General features: G+C 45.0%; 1 protein-coding gene and 1 long non-coding RNA gene across 4 annotated transcripts in view; one reads left to right on the forward strand and one right to left on the reverse strand.

Annotated features, from left to right (window-relative positions):
* The first annotated feature begins 2,833 nt into the window (after positions 1-2,833).
* The window catches only part of LOC137349295 (zinc finger protein 850-like), a 107,756-nt gene continuing 89,472 nt past the window's right edge, over positions 2,834-21,117 (forward strand). The window contains exons 1-3 of one of the 3 annotated variants that reach the window (XR_010969309.1): positions 2,834-3,061; positions 4,629-4,786; positions 20,188-20,590. Coding sequence is in view for 1 of the 3 variants with exons in the window: in XM_068014837.1 (XP_067870938.1) it covers positions 8,896-9,650 (755 nt within the window). In the remaining 2 variants the exon portion in view is untranslated. Of the gene's footprint in view, positions 3,062-4,628; positions 4,787-8,579; positions 9,651-17,699; positions 17,786-20,187; positions 20,591-21,117 lie in introns of those variants that run through there. The other 2 variants (XM_068014837.1, XR_010969308.1) reach the window with 2 other exon arrangements.
* LOC137349328 (uncharacterized) lies at positions 13,102-17,494 on the reverse strand. Its single transcript, XR_010969343.1, has 2 exons — positions 17,460-17,494; positions 13,102-15,890 (listed from the first exon to the last, which is right to left on the reverse strand). It is a non-coding gene; the product is annotated as an uncharacterized lncRNA (long non-coding RNA).

The following is a 21,117-nucleotide window of genomic DNA, read 5'->3' on the forward strand; positions in this document are numbered from 1 at the left end:
TTTCAACAACAATAACCATCTTTCTTTGTGCGATGTATGACTTCAACCAGTGTAGCATTTTCCTCCTGATTTCTATTGACTCCAGTTTTGCTAGGGCTCCTTGATGCCACACTCGGTCAAATGATGCCTTGATGTCAGGGGCAGTCACTCTCACCTCACCTCCTGTGTTCATCTCTTTTATCCAATCCTTGGTTTGGACCAAGGCTGTAATGAGGCCAGGAGCTGATTGGCCCTGGTGGAGCCCAAACTGAGCGTCACTGAGCAGGTTATTGCTAAGCAAGTGTCGCTTGACAGCACTGTCGATGACCCATTCCATCACTTTACTGATGATTGGGAGTAGACTGATGGGGTGGTAATTGGCCAGGTTGGATATCCAAGTTTGCTGATGACACAAAGGTGGGTGGCATTGTAAGCAGTTTGGATGGAAGCATAACATTACAAAGAGATATTGATAGATTAAGTCAATGGGAAAAACTGTGGCAAATGGATTTCAATGTACACAAACGTGAGGTCATCCACTTTGGAACTAAAGCGGATAAAACAGAGTACTTTCTAAATGCTGAAAAGCTAGAAACAGTAGAGGTCAATAGAGACTTGGGGATCCAGGTACATTGATCGTTGAATTGTCATGAATAGCTACATAAAATAATCCAAAAGGCTAATGGAATGCTGGTCTGTATATCTCGAGGACTGGGAGGCAAGTGGATAGAAGTCCTAATTCAGTTGTACAAAACCTTCGTTAGACCACACCTGGAGTACAGGGAGAATTCTGGGTGCCACACCATAGGAGGGATATACTGGCCTTGGAGAGAGTGTAGTGTATGATAGCTGGATGATACATGGACTCCAAGGATTACATTTCAAGGATATTACACAAACAAAGGTATTCACTGCGGTTTAGAAGGTTGAAGGGTGATCTGATTGAAGTTTTCAAGATATTTTGGAGAACAGAAAGGACAGATAGAGAGAAACTATTTCCCCTATTTAGAGAGTCTAGGACTAGGGGGTATAGTGTAAAAATTAGAGCCAGACCTTTCAGAAGGAACATTAGGAAACACATGTACATGCAAAGGGTAATATAAGTTTGGAACTCACTTCCACAAATGGCAATTGATGCTAGATTAATTGTTAATTTGAAATCTGCAAGTGATAGATTTCGGTTAGCTCAAGGTATTAGGGATATGGGGCAAAGACAAGCATATGGAGTTAGGTTGCAGATCCGCCACTCACTGAATGGTGGAACAGGCTCGAGGGGCTAAATGGCCTCCGACTGTTGCTATGTTCCAGAGAACCTAAAATTGTCAGTTCTGAATTTCCATCCTGTACTTAGAGTAATGACTTTTGTAAATTCCGTTTATAGAATATTAGAAGGGGAGAATCTGCAGACGGGAAACTCAAGCCAAACATTCCCTCAAGGGTGTGACAGAGCCACTGGATTCATAAGGACATGAACATCATTGGATTTTGAGTATGGACAGCAAAAGCACCATTGTCAGTGGGGCGAAACTGTGCACATGCCTGTTTTGTGGACAAGGCTTCAGCCAATCGTTTGGCCTGTCCAATGGGATTGACCCACAGCCGGAGACACCACTTTAAGGACAGCAAGAGAGAGAATCTGGAGCAAGCACAGTGGTGATGGGTGAACCTGGTATGAGTAAGGATATAGGCAGCAGAGGGTTGGATTTTTTTTTTCCTTCGTTCGTGGGATATGGGTGCCGCTGGCTCGGCCAGCATTTATTGCCCATTGCTTGAGGAAGTGGTGGTGAGCTACCTCTTGAACCGCTGCAGTCTTTGGGATGTAGGTACACCAACAGTATTGTTAGGAAGGGAATTCTAGATTTCGACCCAAGTTTATGGAGGTAGAATGTGGGAGACCGGCCAGGAGTGCTTTAGAATGGTCAAGTTGAGAGGGAACAAATGCATGGATGCAAGACCTGGACAACATCCAGGTTTTATAAGTGGTAAGTAACATTTGCACCGCACAAGTGCCAGGCAATAACCATCTCAAACAAGAGAGAATCTAACCATCTCTCCTTGACGTTCAATGGCATCACCATTGCTGAATCCCCCACTATCAAAATCCTTGGGCCACCATTGGCCAGAAACTGAACTGGACCAGCCCCATAACTGCTGTGACTACAAGAGAAAGTCAAGGCTGGGAATTCTGTGCCGAGTAACTCACCAAAAATCTCCATAAAGCCAGTCCACCATCTACAAGGCACAAGTCAGGAGTGTGATGGAACACTCTCCACTTGCCTGGATGGGTGCAGCACCAACAACACTCAAGAAGCTCAACGCCACTCAGGACAAAGCAGCCCGCTTGATAAGCACCACATTCGCCACCCTCAACATTCACTCCCTCCACCACTGATGCACACTGGCAACAGTGTGTACCATCTACAAGATGCACTGCAGCAACGCACCAAGGATACTCAGACAGCACCTTCCAAACCCGCGACCTCTACCAACTCAAAGGACAAGGGCAGCAAATACATGGGAACACCACCACCTGCAAGTCCCCCTCCAAGTCACACACCATCCTGACTTGGAACTATATCGCCGTTCCTTCACTGTCACTGGGCCGAAATCCTGGAACTCCCTTCCTAACAGCACTGTGTGTGCCCCTACCCCACATGGACGGCAGCGGTTCAAGAAGGCAGCTCACCACCACCTTCTCAAGGGCCATTAGGGATGGGTAATAAATGCTGTCCTGGCCATCGATGCCCACATCCCATGAAACGAGTAGATTACAAAAAATCTCCATCCCAAGGGCGGCAACGCGCAGGCGCGGGAGGGCCCCGCCCCCCGGACCACGTCTCTCTGCGCGATGCGGATCCCGGAAGCTGAGCGGGGGTGAGTGTAGCTTCAGCAACATCGAGTCTCAGCGGCTTTCAGACCCCGAATCAGAGCCGCCGGGATCGGCGGTTGTGCGGCGAGGGTCCCGGAGGAGGGAGGGGGCAACATTGAAGCGATGGTGCAGCGCCTCTCCTATTCTAGCCGCCGCTTCCCGGTTTCTTCTCCCGTTTCCACCAAGTCAGGAAGCCTGTGAATTGATTGGCTGGTAAGTATTGTAACTTTGTTTCCCTTTCTTCAAAGTCAGGAAGTGAGTCCAAGGAGCTGGAAATTAAACATTCCAGTTTTCATCAGAATAAAGGGGAGCTTCCCGAGATTTAAGTGACAGCAAGAGAAGGGAATTGAGGAGCTGGTGAGTCTTCTCTTTTATTGTTAAGTAGTGAGGTTTATTAGTATCAGTACAGTTTACTTTCTAATAGCCAGAGGAATGGCAGGTCTGCTGCAAGCTCTGGAGTGCACATCCTGTGCGATAGAAAACAGAAAACATAGAATATTTACGGCAGAGAAGGAGGCCATTCAGCCCATTGTGTCTGTGGCAGCTGAAAAAGAGGTATCGAGCTTAATCCCACTTTCCAGTTGTTACGATCACAGAGAGGTTGTCAATGTGAAAAGTACGAATTATGAACCCCCCAGACCAATTTAACAAATGACACGAGATTTCACGTTTTAAGTCTTATATCATAACAACCGAACTAAAAGAAATCCCCAATTAAATAAATAGCACTTTGTAAATAGCTGACAACCCAAATTACAATCAAAGGTTACTTTTTAATTTACTCATTCAACTGAATATCTCACACCACACTTATATGTTACATGGTCCTTTTTGATGACATTAGCCTGTGTGGTTTAAAGTTCCTATTTCCTGCAATGGTGGGGCTGCTCCGACCTCTGGAGTGCACATCCTGTGCAATGTGCCAACTCCAGATCACCATTTATGCAGCAAGTATCATCGGGGGAGGTGGTGCCACAGGGGTAATGTCACTGGAACATGGGTTCGAATCCCACCACGGCAGATGGTGAAATTTAAATTCAATTAATAAATATGGAATTAAAATGCCATCTGGTTGATAAGATGGGAAATCTGCTGTCCTTACCTGGTCTGGCCTACATGTGACTCCAGATCCACAGCAATGTGGTTGACTCTTAAATGCTCTCTGAAATGGCCTAGTGAACTACTTTGTTCAAGGGCAGTTTGGGATGGGCAATAAATGCTGGCCTAGCCAGTGAAGCCCACATCACATGAGTAAGAAAACAAAAGTTCCAGCAGCTCGAGTTCTGGAGCATGAACAGCAGCTGGTGTCACTGCGGTGCCTCTGTGAGGTGAAAGCTTTGTGGACAGCACGTTTATAGATATGGTCACCCTGCAGCTTAAGAGTATGCAGGGAAAGAGGCAATGGGTGGCCAACTGACAGTCAAGGAGAAACAGGCAGGGAATGCAAGAGACCCCTGAGTGCGTCTCACTCTCCAGCCAGTATTCAGCCTATGAGTGTGATGGTTCTTATGGGGGGTGCAGCCTGAGCTAAGTACATGGCATCATGGTTGGCTCAGCTGCACAGGGGGGCAAAAAGCAGACTGGGAGAGCAATAGTGATCGAGGAATAGACAGGCATTTCTGCAGCTGCAGACGTGAATCCAGGCTGGTGTGTTGCCTCCCTCAGGACAATGTACAGCAGGTGCATGCACAGTCATCCTGGGCCAGGAAGCAGGAGGAGAGAATGTTGTGAATTTCTATCCTGGACTGACAGTGATGGTTTTTGTAAACTCCTTTTACAGGAGCTTAGAAGCAGGGGATATGCAGATGGGGAATCTCGAGCCAAACACCACATCAAGATCTGACACAGTCATTCGATACATCAGGATCTGAATATCATCGGCCTTTGAATGTGGAAGGGAAAAAGTTTGTCTGTTCTGTCTGTGGGAAAAGATTTCAGGTGACTGGAAAAGCACTGAGATACACAAAGCCCTAGTTAGACCACACCTGGAGCACTGTGTTCAGTTCTGGGCACCACACCTTAGGACGGATATATTGGCCTTGGAGGGAGTGCAGTGTAGATTTACCTGAATGATACCTGGACTCCAAGGGTTAAATTACGAGGAGAGATTACACAAATGAATCATAGAGTCATGACAGCACAGAAGGAAGGCATTCAGCTATTTGATCCTATGCCAGCTCTCTGCAGAGCAATCCAGTCAGTCCCATTGCCCCGCTCTATCCCCGTAGTCTTGCAGGTTTATTTCCCTCAAGTGCCCATCCAATTTCCTTTTGTAATCATTGACCATCTCTGCTTCCACCACCCTCATAGGCAGTGAGTTCCAGGTCAGTACCACTCGCTGCATGAAAAAAAAACTTTTTCCTCATATTCCCACTGGATCTCTTGCCCAAAATGTTAATCTGTGTCCCCTAGTCCTTCTACCATCAGCTAATGGGAACAGCTTTTCTTTATCTACCTTATCTAAACCTGCCGTAATTTTGAACACCTCTGTCAGATCTCCCCTCAATTCCCTTTACTCCAAGGAGAACAACCCCAGCTTCTCCAAACGAACCTTGTAGCTAAATTCCCTCATCCCTGGAACCATTCTGGTAAATCTCCTCTGCACCCACTCTAGGACCTTCACATCCTTCCAAAAGTGTGGTGATCAGAATTGGATGTAATACTCTAGTTGTGGCCGAACTGAACCAGAGCTCATAAAATTTCAGAATATCTTCCCTGCTTTTGCATTAAATACCTCCATTTATGAAGCCTAAGATCCCAAATACTTTGCCAACTATTCTCTCAATATGCCCTGCCATGTTCAATGAACTTTGCACGTGAATCCCAGGTCCCCCTGTTGCTGCACACACTTTAGAACTTCAAGTGTATATTGCCTATGCTATCCTTTCTACCAGAATGCACCACCTCACTATGAGGGTTGCATTCTTTTGAATTTAGAAGATTAAGGGTTAATTGGATCAAAGTTTTCAACATATTAATTGGTAGTGATAGGGTAGATAGAGAGAAAATATTTCTGCTATTGGGGGAATCCAGTAGTGGGGGCATAGTCTCAGACTTAGGGCCAGATCTTTCATTAATCCATCACATACCCTGTAAATCCGGGCATTCATCCACCCTTGGGCCCTGTAAGCCTGAGCATTAATTCACCCCTGTGCCCTATAAACCTGAGCATTAATCCACCCCCAGGAATGTAGGCTTCAGCATTAATCCACCACTGCTGTACATACACAGAATTACAGCCCAGAAACTGGTTGCGTGGCTCCACCATTCTGTGCTTGTGTTTATAATCCAAATGAGCCTCCTCCCAATCTAATTACCTTGTCCCACTCTGCCCCCATATCCCTTGATTCCCTTCTCCCTCATAAATGTATTGAACCTCCCCTTCAAACACATTATTGCTATCTGCTTCAACCACTACACGTGGTTCTGCATTCTCACCACTCTCTGAGTAGAGAAATTCCTCCTAAGTTCTCTATTTGACCTGTTAATGTCTGTCTTATATTGCTGCCCCCTTGTTCTGACTGACTGATAATTTTAAAGACCTTTATCAGATCTCCTCCTCGTCTTCTCTTTTCCAGAGAAAGGATCCCCAGCCTGCTCAATCTTGCTGGATAGTAACATCCTCTCTGGTGACATCTTTGTAAATCTATTCTGCACTTTCTTCAGTGCTTCAATATCCTTTTTTAATCTGGAGACCAGAACTGCTCACAGTCCTCCTAAGTGAGGTTCTCTATAAATTTAACATTCCCTCCCTGCTGTTACATTGTATTCCTCTAGAAAAGAACATCAGTTCTTTCTTTGCTCTCTTATCCACTTGTGTTGCTCCTTTTAATGATTTATGTGACTCTGTTCCCAGATCTCTTTGCTCCTCTGCTCCATTTAATTTCTTACATTCTAACCAATAACTGGCCTCCTTATTCCTCCTCCCACAATGAACCAGCTCACATTTCACTATGTTGAATTTCACGTCCCATTTATCTCCAGTCTGCCAGCCTGTTTATGTCTTCCTGGATTTCAGTGCACTCCTCCACATTATTAGTTCTACCACCCAGTTTGGTGGCAGCTACAAATTATGAAAATATCCCTCCAGTTCCTGAGTCCAAATATGGGTAAAGAATAGCATTCCCATTGTATTTCACATCATAGTTGATGGCCCGAGAACTCTGGTGTCTGTATAATTTATTTAATAATTTGTTCATTCTCTGTCCAGCCCTAATATCAATGACATAAAATGATCCATTCAACAATTGGAGCTTTCAATGGCGATTATTTACCCAGGACTCCCCGCGGATCAGAAAGTCCCCTATCAATGACTACAGGAGCCCAGTGTACCAGCGCAGGATTGGACTGTGCTCTGAGCATGTGCAGTGCGAGTGTTGGAGACAGACTGAGGCGGGAGAAGATTGTGGGCTCGGGAGGAATTGGAGCCGTGAAAGGGCTGGGAAGCTTCAGAAACACTCGGGGTCAGCCTGAGGCCCTGAATAAGAGGCCCGGTGTTTACCCTGTGGTGACGGGCACTGGCTGCCATCTTGGGCAGGGAGAGACCAAAGCGCCTGCACGGCCATTTTGGTGAGGGCACAGGGAGTGGGCGGGGCTTCAAGGTCTCTGTTCCCAACCGGGTCCTACTGCCCAGGAGGTGGCGCATCCTGGACAACAGGGCTTCAAGCAGCTTCACCCACTCCCAGGCTGCAAGTGATGTTTGCAGCCTAGAAGAGTCCATGGGCCATGTAGATATTCAGTGTGAGTTACCTGAAAGGGCTGCTCCTCTACTTTTAGATACAGTATAGTCCCACTCTCCTAATCTTTGGTTCCTCGGTGTGGAGGGGGTTGGATAAGTCGGAGGATCTTCTGGACCTGCTCTTGGGCCTGGTTAACACAGCGATGTTAGGTGCAGGATGTGCTGGGACCAAGTTGGAGGTGCGAGTCACTCTGGCTGCCGGCCTTTCTCCTGTGGTCTAGTCCGTGCCTGGGTGGCCCTGGAGAGGGAGCACACTTGATACTTGCTTGACCGGTGGACACCTCAGGGTACAGAGTATCTCACAGACACTGGTCACAACATTCGGTAACAGGTGGGAAGGTTTCCTTTGCTTTAGGCACTTCACAGCTTTCTGGACTCAATATTGAGTTCAACAACTTCAGACTGTGGAACCCATTTTGATTTTTGTTTTGCCATGTGCCTGTCTTAAATATGTTTTCCACGTTTTTGCATTCAGACAGAGCTGTTCAATATTCTGCCGTTAACACTCTCTGGACAAATGCTTTCTATTTTGCTACAACTGTGTGTGCTCCATTTGCCTTTGTTCTATGACATCTTTGTCATTTAATCTCCCCCACCCTCTGCCCTATCACAGACCTTTCCTTTAGTTCTTCTTCCCCATCCACCCCTCCCCCCCCCCCCCCCCAACTTTCACTTGCTCAGAACCTATTACATTTCTAACCTTTCCCACTTCTGATTAAAGGTCAGAGACCTGAAACGTTAACTCTGTTTCTCTCTCCACAGATGCTGCCAGCCCTGCTGAGTATTTCCAACACTTTCTGTTTTTATTTCAGATTTGCAGCATCTGCAGTATTTTGCTTTTATTCCCTTTCCTTTTGTTGGAACTTTTTTGCTTATTTTGGACTTCTTTAAGTTTCAATGAGAACAAGAGAGTAAAGAATATTTCATTACACGAGATTTGTCTGTTCTGAATTTCTATCCTGACGATGATGACTTTGTAAACTCCTTTTACAGGGTATTAGCAGGGGAGAATTTGCAGATGGGAAACTCAAACATTACTTGAATCATTGGTCTTTGAATGTGGAAGCTTTGTCTGTTCTGATTGTGCAAAAAGATTTTAAACATCAGTGTGACTGGAAAATCACCGAGACACACACACACACCCGAGTGAGAGTGTTCCAGTGCACTGACTGTGGAAAGAGCTTTAACCAGTTACACAGCCTGAAAGAACATCTCCATTCACAGCGGGGAGAAACTGTACACGTGTTCTGTGTGTGGACGAGACTTCAACTGCTCATCCAACTTGGAGTGACACAAGGACACCCTCACCATGGAGAAACTGTGCAAATGTGGGGACTGTGGGAAGGGATTCAATTCCCCATCCAAGCTGGAAACTCATCAACGCGCTCACACTGCGGAGAGGCCGTTCACCTGCTCCGTGTGTGCTCAGAGATTTACTCGTTCATCCACCCTGCTGAAACACCAGCGAATTCACACTGGGGAGAGAATGTTCATCTGCTCTGTGTGTGGCAAGGGATTCACACAGTCATCCCACCTGCTTACACACCAGCGAGTTCACACTGGGGAGAGGCCATTCACCTGCCCAGAGTGTGGGAAGGGATTCACTCAGTCAGGCAACCTGCTGGCACACCAGCTCATTCACACTGGGAAGAAGCTGTTCACCTGCACCGTGTGTGGGAAGGGATTCACTCAGTCATCCAACCTGCTGAAACACCAGCGAGTTCACACTGGGGAGAGGCCATTCACCTGCTCAGAGTGTGGGAAGGGATTCACTTGTTCATCACAGCTGCTGACACATACAAATATTCACAGTGATAAGAGACCTTTTAAATGTTCTGAATGTGAGAAGGCCTTTAAAACCAAACGTGAAATGTTGACACACCAATGCAGTCACACTGGGAAGAGGCCGTTCACCTGCTCCATGTGTGGGAAGGGATTCACCCGTTCATCCAACCTACTGAAACACCAGCGAGTTCACACTGGGGAGAGGCCGTTCACCTGCTCCAAGTGTGGGAAGGGATTCACCCGTTCATGTCACCTGTTGAGACACCAGAGAATTCACAAGTGACTGCAGTATTGGATTCTGCTATTGTTCACATCCAGGACTGAACCCTGTTCATTCTGATGGTTAAAGAAAGATCTGCATGTATACAGCACCTTCCACTACCTCAGGACATGTCAAAGTGTTTTACAGACAATGAAATACGATTGAAGTGTAGTCACTGTTATAATGTAGGAAACACAGCAGCCAATTGCACACAGCAAACTCTCTGGAGTGGGACTTGAACCCACAACCTTCTGACTGAGAGGCGACAATGGTAACAACTGAGTCACAGTCAGGGTTCATTTCTGTTGATGTGAACTGGTGTTAGGATCACTGGACCTTGTAACATGATTATATCTTATAGATTGTGATTAGTACAAGATGAAATCCAGGAGGTCAGCTGACCTCACCTCCACTCTGTAAAAGGTTACCAGGACAACAGAGGGAACAGATCAAAGAGTGTTTTCTGATGAACAGAGACTACAGCACTAACACCTGATGAACAATGGGTTCCACACTCCCAGACTTTTGGATTGTAAAACAAAGAGTCAGCCATTGAGAACACCGGCAGGTGGTAACACCTGGGGGCAGTGGAAAGGCCGAGTAGCTTTGTGAAACTAGACTTCTGGTCTTTGTTCTTCTCCAAAATACAATCAACTATTGAATTCTAGGACCAGATAAAGGTAACCAACTTTCTGGAGAATAACAGGCTGTAAGGAATGAACCATCACATTGTGGCCTGAAGCAGGCTGTGGGAAGAGAACCCATCGGGGTGAGGCCTCAAGGGAAGCTGTAAGAGAAGGCAGCCAGCAGGGGTGGCTGGAGAGAGAGACAGACAGAAACAGAACACCTGCTCTCTGAAGATATACAGTGAAGGTGTGGAAACTTGAACCAGTTTTTTTTTTGAGTCGAAGTTTGTGGAGGAGTGAAGGGCCCACAGGATCACCGGAAATCACCTTATCCACAGATGTCTAGGTCAGAAGTGCTTGGAGAAGTGAGTGAAGGAAAATATTGCTTTTTTTTTTAAAGTCTGGGAGATCCAGCACATTGAACTGGGAGGAATTTGGGAGTTTTAACCACAAAGGATTTCATCATCAAAAAGGGGTAAGTAATATATCAGTGTGGTGAGAGATATTCAAGTGTTGAATAAGTAAAGAAAATACTTTTGATTGTAATGTGGGATGTCAGCTATTTACAAAGTGCTATTTAGTTAATTGGGGATTTTATTTAGTTTCGTTCTAATAAAAGACTTAAAACCTGAAATCTTGTGTAATTTGTTAAATTGGTCTGGGTGTTCGTATCTGTCATTTCTCACACTAACCATCTCTCTGAGGTGGTAAACACCAGAAAGTGGGATTAATCTGAATACCTTTTCCAGCTGGCACAGCCACAATGGGCTGAATGGCCTCCTGTGCTGTAAATGCGCCCTGTTTATATTATGACAGTTGAGATGTGTTTGGGCTGATATTAATAGCATTATGATTTGATTATTCACATCAACAGAAACAAACCCCTACTGTCATATTGAAAACATAGAAAAGTTATGGCACAGGAGGCCATTCAGCCCATCATGTCCACACTGGCCATTGAGTTATCCAGCCTAATCCCATCTTCCAGGTCTTGTCTGTAGCCTCATAGGTTATGACGACTCAGTTGCATATCCAAGTACTTTTTAAATGAGATGAGAGGTGCTGCCTCTATCACCCTTTCAGGCAGTGAGTTCCAGACACCAACCCGCCCGTCCCATCCCCACACCACGCCAACCCCCTGGCTAAAGTAATTTCTCAACTGTCTGTCAATCCTTCTGCTAATTACTTAAAATCTATGACCTCTCTGATGAAAATAGCTCCTTCCTATCCAGTCTATCTCAGCTCCTCATAATTTTATACACCTCAGCCTCCTCTGTTCCAAAGAAAACAACTCTGGCCTAATCAAACTTTCCTCACAGCTAAAATTCTCCAATCCTGGCAACTTCCTTGTAAATCTCCTCTGTACCCTCTCTAATGCAATCACATTCTTCCTGTAATGTAGTGACTAGAACTGCACACAGTACTCCAGCTGTGGCCTCACTAGTGTTTTATACAATTCCAATATAACCTCCCAGCTCTTATATTCTGCGCCTTGGCCAATAAAAGCAAGCATCATGTTTGCCTTCTTAACTACCTTATCTACCTGTCCAGCCACCTTCAGGAATTTGTGGACATGCACTCCAAGGTCCCTCTGTTCCTCTACACTTCTCAGTATCCTACCATTTATTGTGAATTCTCTTGCTTTCTTTGCCCTCACCAAATGCATTACCTCACACTTCTCCAGATTGAATTCCAGTTGCCATTTTCTGCCCACCTGACCAGTCCATTGATTTCTTCCTGCAGTCTACAGCTTTCTTCCTCACTGTCAACCACACGGTCACTTTTGTCTCATCTGGAAACTTTGTAATCACGTTCCCTACATTTAAGTCTAAAGCATTGATATGCACAGTAAAACCTTTGTTACCTGAGACTACACCAATTGGAAAACTCTTACCCAGAATTTCCAAAAATGCCCGAGGCTTGCCTGCCAATGCTGAGTTTTCCCCGAGTGCAGCCGATTGTTCTGGACATTACTGTCCTGTAGTTAGTGATGCCGCTGATAGTAATCTTCGTGATGCTGCTGACAGTCCATCTTGTTGTGTCGCTGTGCTTATGCAGTTTGGCGATTTATCGCCCCACCCACCCATTATGGCATCCAATAAAGCATTGACAGGAAAAGGGGGAAAGTGGATGTGTTGTGTTGAGGCTACATCAGAAAATAGACATTTGCAGGCATCTTGAAAAAAGTGAAAATTGTAACGTGTTGATGAATGAATATAATGTTGGTTCATCAACCATCAAGAGTCAAAAAGACCATTTGTTGAAATTCTTTGCTGGTTCTGAGACTAATAAAGCTGTTGAACAACACCGTCCTCTACATCAACCTAAATTAGCATAGCTAGGAATGGTTTTTGGTGAAGTGCTCCAGTCTCAGGCCCAATGCTCATTGCAAAGGTAAAAGACATTCACAAGCAAATGGAATTGACTGAACCATGTGCATTTTCCAATGGATGGTTTTCCTGCTTTAAACAGCGACATGGCATTAGAAGGCCGGATGTAACCGGTGAACAAAAATCAGCTGACCATGAGGCTGCAGAAAATTATTGTGATTTCTTCAACAAATTAATTGCTGAACATGATCTATTCCCAGAACACATTTATAACACAGATAAAACAGGCCTATTTTGGCACTGTTTGCCTAATTCTACCCTGGCTGGTGCGAGTGAATCCAGTGCTGCAGGTTTTAAGCTAAATAAAGATGGAATAACTGTGCTTGCATGAGCTAATGCCACAGGAACGGACTGAGTGAAGCTTTTGGTGATGGGTATATATAATTGTTACAGAGCATTTAACGGTGTAAAACATTTACCTGTTGATTACAAAGCACAAAGTAATGCATGGATGGACAAATAAACATTTTATAATTGGCTTCACTACATTTTTGTACCTGTAGTGAAAGAATATCTTAGAAAAATAAGAAAACCTGAAGAAAGCAAAGCTATTCTCTTATTAGACAATTGTCGAGCTCACCCTCATGAATCGAAGTTAGTGTCTGTAATATTTTTACCATCTTCCTCTCTGCCAATGTTACCTCATTGATTCAACCAATGGTCCAGGACATCATCCAGAATATGAAATGTTTTCTGGGAGAGATTTTCTAAGAAAGTTAATCAATCATGAAGGCAGAATCCAAAACTTTCAATCAAATTATAACATTAAAGATGTAATTTCCAATGTGGTTTGTACATGGAATTCAGTTAAAGGTGAAACATTAAGAGAGCTCGGAGAAAACTGTGGCCCAGTGTTATGTTTGCAGAGTGTCTTCTGATGAAGAGGAATTTGAAGGCTTTAATGTTCACCATATATATAAAAAATCACAAATGCTCGACATGCTGAGGGATGTTCCTTCTACAAACCCAATCAAACAGCTTAGTGAAAATGATGTAGAAGATTGGGTTGAAGCTGACAAGGAGGTTGAAGTGACACATGTTGTTAGTGATGTGGAAATAATAGTGTCCGGAATCCTGAGAAGTCTAAGGAAACTGAAGAAGACTCGGCAGAAGATTTTAGTGAGGAACAGAAAATAACTTGGTCTAATGCTGCATCAGCATTTGATACATTAATCAAATTTGCTGAAAGGCAGACTTGTTATCCTGCACAAGAGTTTATGCAGCTATATATTTTGTTCTACTTTCATGCCAAAATGATATGAGGCAAGTAGGGCGGCGCAGTGGTTAGCACCGCAGCCTCACAGCTCCAGCGACCCGGGTTCAGTTCTGGGTACTGCCTGTGCAGAGTTTGCAAGTGCTCCCTGTGACCGTGTGGGTTTCTGCCGGGTGCTCCGGTTTCCTCCCACAGCCATAGACTTGCCGGTTGATAGGTAAATTGCCCCTAGTATAGGTAGGAGAATTGAGGGAAGGTGGGGATGCGGTAGGGGACATGGGATTAATGTAGGATTAGTATAAATGGGTGGTTGATGGTTGGCACAGACTTGGTGGGTCGAAGGGCCTGTTTCAGTGCTGTATCTCTGTGATACCCAAAATCTTTTCAAGAAAGCTTCCAGGGTTTGCCCTAGGCTCAGTACAGATTCTGTCCCATCACCTTCTACATCTAGTATTTTAGTGTAATTTATACATTACGTTTCCTGTTCCTCAAGAATTCTATGCATCATTATTGCCTCAAGATTTCCGTATTGTACATCTTGTTCTTTGCATGTAATCATTTCTATTAAAATTAAAACTATTATTGTATTGCCTTGTTAGCAAGACTCTTGATTAACTGGAATTTGATTACCCGGCACCTCTCAGGTCCGACACGTGCCGGATACAAAAAGCAAGGGACCTGGTTCTGAGCTCTGTGGAACCCCACTGGAAACAGGCTTCCAGTCACGGTTCAGTTCTAGATGTGATTAACAGCAGAAATAACAGCAGAATTCACCCTCTGCAGTTATACATGAAATCTCTGGTGTTTCAGCAGGGTGGATGACTGAGTGAATCCCTTCCCACACACAGAGCAGGTGAACAGCCTCCTCCCAGTGTGAACTCATTGGTGCGTCAGTAAATCCTTTTTCCATTTAAATATCTTCTCAGTAAGAACATTGAAGATGTATGCTATCAACATGAACAAGTTGGTGTTCATTGAAATGAATCCCTTCCCACAAACGGAGAAGGTGAACGATGTCTCCTCATTGTGAATTCACTGGTGTCTCTGCGGGTCAGATGAGTAGCGAATCTCTTCCCACACTTGGAACAGGTGCACGGCCTATCCCCAGTGTGTCTGTAGATCCCTTCTGTTTTTAAATCTCTTCTCACAGTCAGAACATGTAAACGGTCTCTCCCCAGTGTGAACCCACTGGCGTTTCAGTAGGTTGGAGGTCTCAGAGAATCCTTTTCCACACTCAGAGCATGTGCACGGTCTCTCTCCAGTGTGAACTCACTGGTGCATCTGAAGGCTGGATAAATGAGTGAATCCCTTCCAACACACAGAGCAGGTGAACTGCCTCTCCCCTGTGTGAACTCGCTGGTGTATATACAGACTGGATGAACATGCAAATCGCTTCCCACATATGGAGCAGGTGAACAGCCTCTCCCCAGTGTGTGTGTGTGTGTTGGTGTGTTTGTAGATCCCTTGCACTTTTAAAGGTCTTCTCACAGTCAGAACATTTAAATGGTAGCTCCATAGTGTAAACTCGCTGGTGCATGCAGAGGCTGGATGAACATCCCTTCCCACACACGGAGCAGGTGAACGGCCTCTCCCCAATGTGACTGCGCGATGTGTTTCCAGCCGGGATGGGTAATTGAATCCTTTCCCCACAGTCCCCACATTTCCACGGTTTCTCCGTGGTGCGGGTGTCCTTGTGTCTCTCCAGGTTGGATGATCCACACACACAAGACATGTACAGTTTCTCCCCGTTGTGAATGGTGTGATGTTTTTTCAGGCTGTGTAACTGGTTAAAGCTCTTTCCACAGTCAGTCACTGGAACACTCTCACACGGGTGTGTGTGTGTCTCGGTGCTTTTCCAGTCACTTTGATGTTTGAAATCTTTTCCCACAGACAGAACAGACAAACATTTCTCCTTCCACATTCAAAGGCCGATGATATTCCATTACTGATGAATCCAGTGACCCTGTCAGATCCTGATGTGATGTTTGGTTTCAGTTTCCCATCTGTAAATCTTTCCTTTCGAATATCCTGTAAAAGGAGTTTACAAAAGCCATCAGTCAGTTCAGGATAGAAATTTTTAACATTCTCTCCTCCTACCTCTTGGTGCAGGATGGCCGCCATGTGCCTTTCTGCACATTCTTCTACGGAGAGACAATACAGTCCAACACTCACAGCAACCTACAATCCACCGACATTACCGGGATAGGGAGACAGAGTTTAGAAACACTCAGCAACACGACTCCAGTAAAAGATCCCAGGAGGAAAAGGGGAGCAGTGTGTGTACCTGCCCTGATATCCCCCTCCCCAGGCCTGTCAGTCAAACCCCCCTCTCCTCCCAGTCCACAGCTCAGCCTAGCAGCTTCCTGCACCTTGAGCCAGCCCTGCCCAGGTGTGGCCCAGTCCAAGGGGAGTCTTTATAACTGAACTAAGTTCCTTTAAATTTTTGGGCTTTGATGTTACAGTTTATTAGTCCTCAGTTCCTCCAAAACAGCTAGAAAGCTGGCAGCCATTAACCTGGAGGCCTGTTACCTGGAGAAAACTCCACAACTGCAAACGTGGCACCTGGAGGTTATTAAATGGGTTTCCGGTCTACACTGTGTGTTTCTCAAGCTTCCCAGCCCACCCAGTCCCCATTTCTCCTCCATTGATAGACACTCCCTGAGCAGTCCCCATTTCCCCTCCATTTACAGACACTCTCTGCCCAGTCCCCATATCTAATCCATTTACAGACGCTCCTTGACCAGTCACTATTTTTGCTCCGTTGAGAGACAATCCCTGATCAGTCCCCATTTCATCTCCATTTACAGACGCTGCCTGATCAGTTCCTATTTCTCCTCTATTTAGAGATGCTCCCTAGCCAGTCCCCATTTCTCCTCCATTTACAGATGCTCCCTGACTAGTTCCTATTTCTCCTCCATTTAGAAACGCTCCCTAACCAGTTCCTCTTTCTCCTCCATTTACCGACACGCCCTGACCAGTCCCAATTTCTTCTCCATTTACAGATGCCCCCTGACCAGTTCCTATTTCTCCTCCATTTACAGATGTTCCCTGACCAGTCCCAATTTCTTCTCCATTTACAGATGTTCCCTGACCAGTTCCTATTTCTCCTCCATTTACAGATGTTCCCTGACCAGTCCCCATTTATTCTTCATTTACACACTCCCTGACCAGTTCCTATTTCTCTTCCATTTAGAAACGCTCCCTAACCAGTTCCTCTTTCTCCTCCATTTACCGACACGCCCTGACCAGTCCCAATTTCTTCTCCATTTACAGATGCCCCCTGACCAGTTCCTATTTCTCCTCCATTTACAGATGTTCCCTGACCAGTTCCTATTTCTCCTCCATTTACAGACGCTCCCTAATCAGTTCCTCTTTCTCCTCCATTTGGAGACGCTCCCTGTCTCTCCTGGATTTTGGGACAGTCTCTGTTCTCTGCTCTTTGTTGAGATTGGGGCCGGAGGGAAGCGGTGGAAGCCGCGGCTGGGGGTTGATCTTGTTGTTTGTTGTGATCTCGCTGTTTAGATTGTCTCCTGACTCCGCACTCGGTGTCTCTGCAGCCTGCGAGCCCCGGGCTTTATTAACCCGCCTCCCTCTCACCTGCTGGAACCGCGCTCCCTGTCTCAGACCTGCTGGCCGCGCATGCTCAACTCACACCACCCGGATGATTGACGGCAGTTTGGGACCAATAGGAAGAGCGGGGGCGGGCCTGGAGGACCGAGTGGCCGGTTGGTCCTCCAAGCAATCGGAGCGGGACAGGGACGGGACTCGCATTGGCGAGCGGGCAGTCCCGCCCCCTCTTGCCATTGGTCAAGAGCCACCGTCAATCACCCGGACATTGTGAGCTGTCAGGTCAGAGGTCGTTGGCAGGAGCATTTGAGGGGCGACAGCTGCGGGTCTTCTCCCGGTGACAGGATTAATAAAGGGTAACTTTAAAGAAAATTGAGCTCAGATCAGAAAATTACAGTCGGCTGATGTGATGATAAATCTTGCCAAAAGTGAATTTTCAAAAGTGCGGGTAACTTACCTGGGGCATATAGTAGGGGAAGGACAAGTGTTGCCAAGACCAGCAAAAGTGCAAGCATTGATGGAGTTCCCTGTCCCAGTTGGATTGGGTCTGTCCCTGGAATTCCTTTAGTCATTTTCTCACATCAGGCAGATCCAATTGCCAATTCCTATTCATTATAAATCTATTTCATTTTCAGCCCTGGAGAAACTTTAAAGTCCAATAATCATAATATCTTAAAAATAGAAATCAAACATTCCCTTTTGATTACTATATTTCATTTGTTTGTTTTTCTCTAGCTTGGTTGACATTTTAATTTCTGAAAAGTAACTTGCTAAATTACATGGGATTTTCAACATCTCAAATTATTCCAAATTCAAATAACAATGTTGCTGGAGGTGACAGGTTTTGTTAATGTTCCATTTAATTTCTCCCCAAAAGAAACTTTGTTTTTTTTAATACTTAGGAACCACCGGGACTGCTTTTTCATCATTTTTTGTTAAATGAAATTTTGACTATCACCTTAAATGTCAAATAAATTCCCATTTGAGTGCTTTAAATAACCACTCATATCAATTTCATTTTGTTTATCGATTCCAATTTCTTCTGTCTCTGCTTGATGGTATTGCATGGCGTTTTACATTAAAGGTAGAAATGCTTGCAACTATCTCTCCTTCTCAAGCACGTTGTCTCCTAGATAACAAATAACACAACTTTTTGAAAAGGCAATGCCTTTAGTCCAAATTGTGACTGTGCTGTGACATTTGATGTCTGCAGTTAAGGTCTTAAATTCATAAAGCTGCTGGATCTCTAGTGTGGCATCAGTTCTCATGTTGCCTTGGATCATCTGCTTCAAAAAGGAAACCTAACTCAGTTATAAAGAATCCCCTTGGACTGGGCCACACCTGGGCAGTGCTGACTCAAGGTGCAGGAAGATTCAAGCTGCTAGGGTGAGCTGTGGACTGGGAGGAGTGGGGAGTTTGACTGACAGGCCTGGGGAGGGGGATATCAGGGTAGGTACACACACTGCTCCCCCTTTTCCTCCTGGGATGTTTTACTGGAGTCGTGTTGCTGAGTGTTTCTAAACTCTGTCTCCCTATCCCGGTAATGTCGGTGGATTGTAGATTGCTGTGAGCGTTGGACTATATTGCCTCTCCTCAAATCAATGTGCAGCATGCGTGACCATCCTGGGCCAGGAAGCAGGAGGAATGTGGTGAATTTCTAACCTGAGTGGACAGTGATGACTTTTGTCAACTCAAATCAAAGGTTGTTGCAGAAAATAAAAGCTCATGGTGTAGGGTAACATTTTGACATGGTTAGAAGATTGGCTAACTAACAGGAAACACAGTAGGCACAACCATGGGAAAATGTGAAATTGTCCCTTTTGGCAGGACGAATAAAAAAGCATATTATCTGTGGTGAGAGACTGCGGAGCTCTAGATGCAGAGGGATCTGGGTGTCCTAGAGCATGAATCGCAAAAGGTTAGTATGCAGCTTCAGCAATTAATTAAGAAAGCGAATAGAATGTTGTTGTTTATTGCGAGGGGAATTGAATACAAAAGTAGCGACGTTATGCTTCAGCTATACAGGGCATTGGTGAGACCACATCCGGAGTACTGGGTACAGTATTGGTCTCATTATTTAAGGAAGGATGTAAATGCGTTGGAAGCAGTTCAGAGAAGGTTTACTGAACTACCAACTGGAATGGGAGAGTTGTCTTATGAGGAAAGGTTGGACAGGCTAGGCTTGTATCAATCCGCTAGAATTTAGAATACTAAGAGGCGACTTGATTGAAGTATATAAGATTCTGAGGGGCTTTGACAGGGTGGATGAGGAAAGGATGTTTCCTGTTGTGGGAGAATCTAGAACTAGGGGTCACTGCTTAAAAAAGGATCACCTATTTAAAAACTGAGATGAGGAGAAATTTTTTCTGAGTCTTTGGAATTCTCTTCCTCAAAAGGTGGTGGAAGCAGAGTCTCTGAACATTTTTAAGGCAGAGGTAGATAGATTCTTGATAAGCAAGGGGGCGAAAGGTTTTCATGGGTAGGCAGGAATGTGACGTTGAGGTTGAAATTAAATCAGCCGTGATCTTGTTCAATGGCAGAGCAGGCACAAGGGGCCGAGTGGCCTACTCCTGCTCCTAATTCATATGTTCATAAATGGGGAGACAGTCACAGCGAGAGAGAGAGACAGTAAGAGAGAGTGAATTTCAAAACTTGAGATGTATCTGAGATACAGATCTGTCATGATGCAATTGAATGGGAGAACAGCCTCAAAGGGCTGAATGGCCTCCTCCTACTCATGTGTTCCTCTATTTTACAGGATGACCGAGACTGATGCCCTGAGACTCCTCTCGAAATCCCAGGACCATAACTCCGACAGTTATGGAGCAAAGGTCATCCTAGACAGGACAACAACCTCCCCTTCATAGACACATGATCCTGACTGTGAGGTGATGGTGCGTCTGGGAGAATGATGGGTGGACACAGTGTGGGTTGTCATTTTGATAATTTTAACCTCAAGAAACAAACCAGCCCCTTCAATTAAACATGAAACTTAATTTGGAGCAAATCAGATCTGGGATTGTCTTTCTCACACATGGATGTTGAAATGGTCCATGTTATTGGGGCTGATGGAACTGGACAGGGCCTGACCCAGCAGTGACAGGCCAGGACAGGCCCACTGGGAGGTGATATAAAGCCAAATTAAACTCTAATGTATAATTTTCATTATTTCATTAATTTTACAATGAGACTCCAGTGGATATTTCCTGTCGAGTTACCTTTCAGCTGAAGGGAGGATAAAAGTTTTCACATCACCAATCACATCAATGTTCACTATATTAAACAGCCCTGGTAAACTTTCCTGCAAGTCCCTTTAACAGGATACTGATGAACTTTACATTCAGAAATGTAAATGTACAAGGAGTTTATGGTATAATTTAGGTGGAGGTGGGGAGGGCTTGTGATTACTAATCCATTTGAAAATGGGATCAACCAAAACTTTTTGAGAACCACTGCTCTCAATTCAATGTGACTCGATTTACTCACTGTAATTCTCTGTTACTCTATGTTACAATGTCTCTGACTCCTGACATAGCTGGAAAAGCTTTCACTATTTTCACCACAATGGTGCACCATCTTCTTTTCCAAAGATCTCTCAGCTTCTCTAATGGCTGTTTCTGTCTCCCTTAATTGTGGGTGAAATTTGTCCCTATATTCCTGGAAACTGAATTCATCTTGCTCCAAACTG

This window comes from Heterodontus francisci, chromosome 34 (assembly GCF_036365525.1).
Source record: "Heterodontus francisci isolate sHetFra1 chromosome 34, sHetFra1.hap1, whole genome shotgun sequence".
Taxonomy (NCBI): domain Eukaryota; kingdom Metazoa; phylum Chordata; class Chondrichthyes; order Heterodontiformes; family Heterodontidae; genus Heterodontus; species Heterodontus francisci.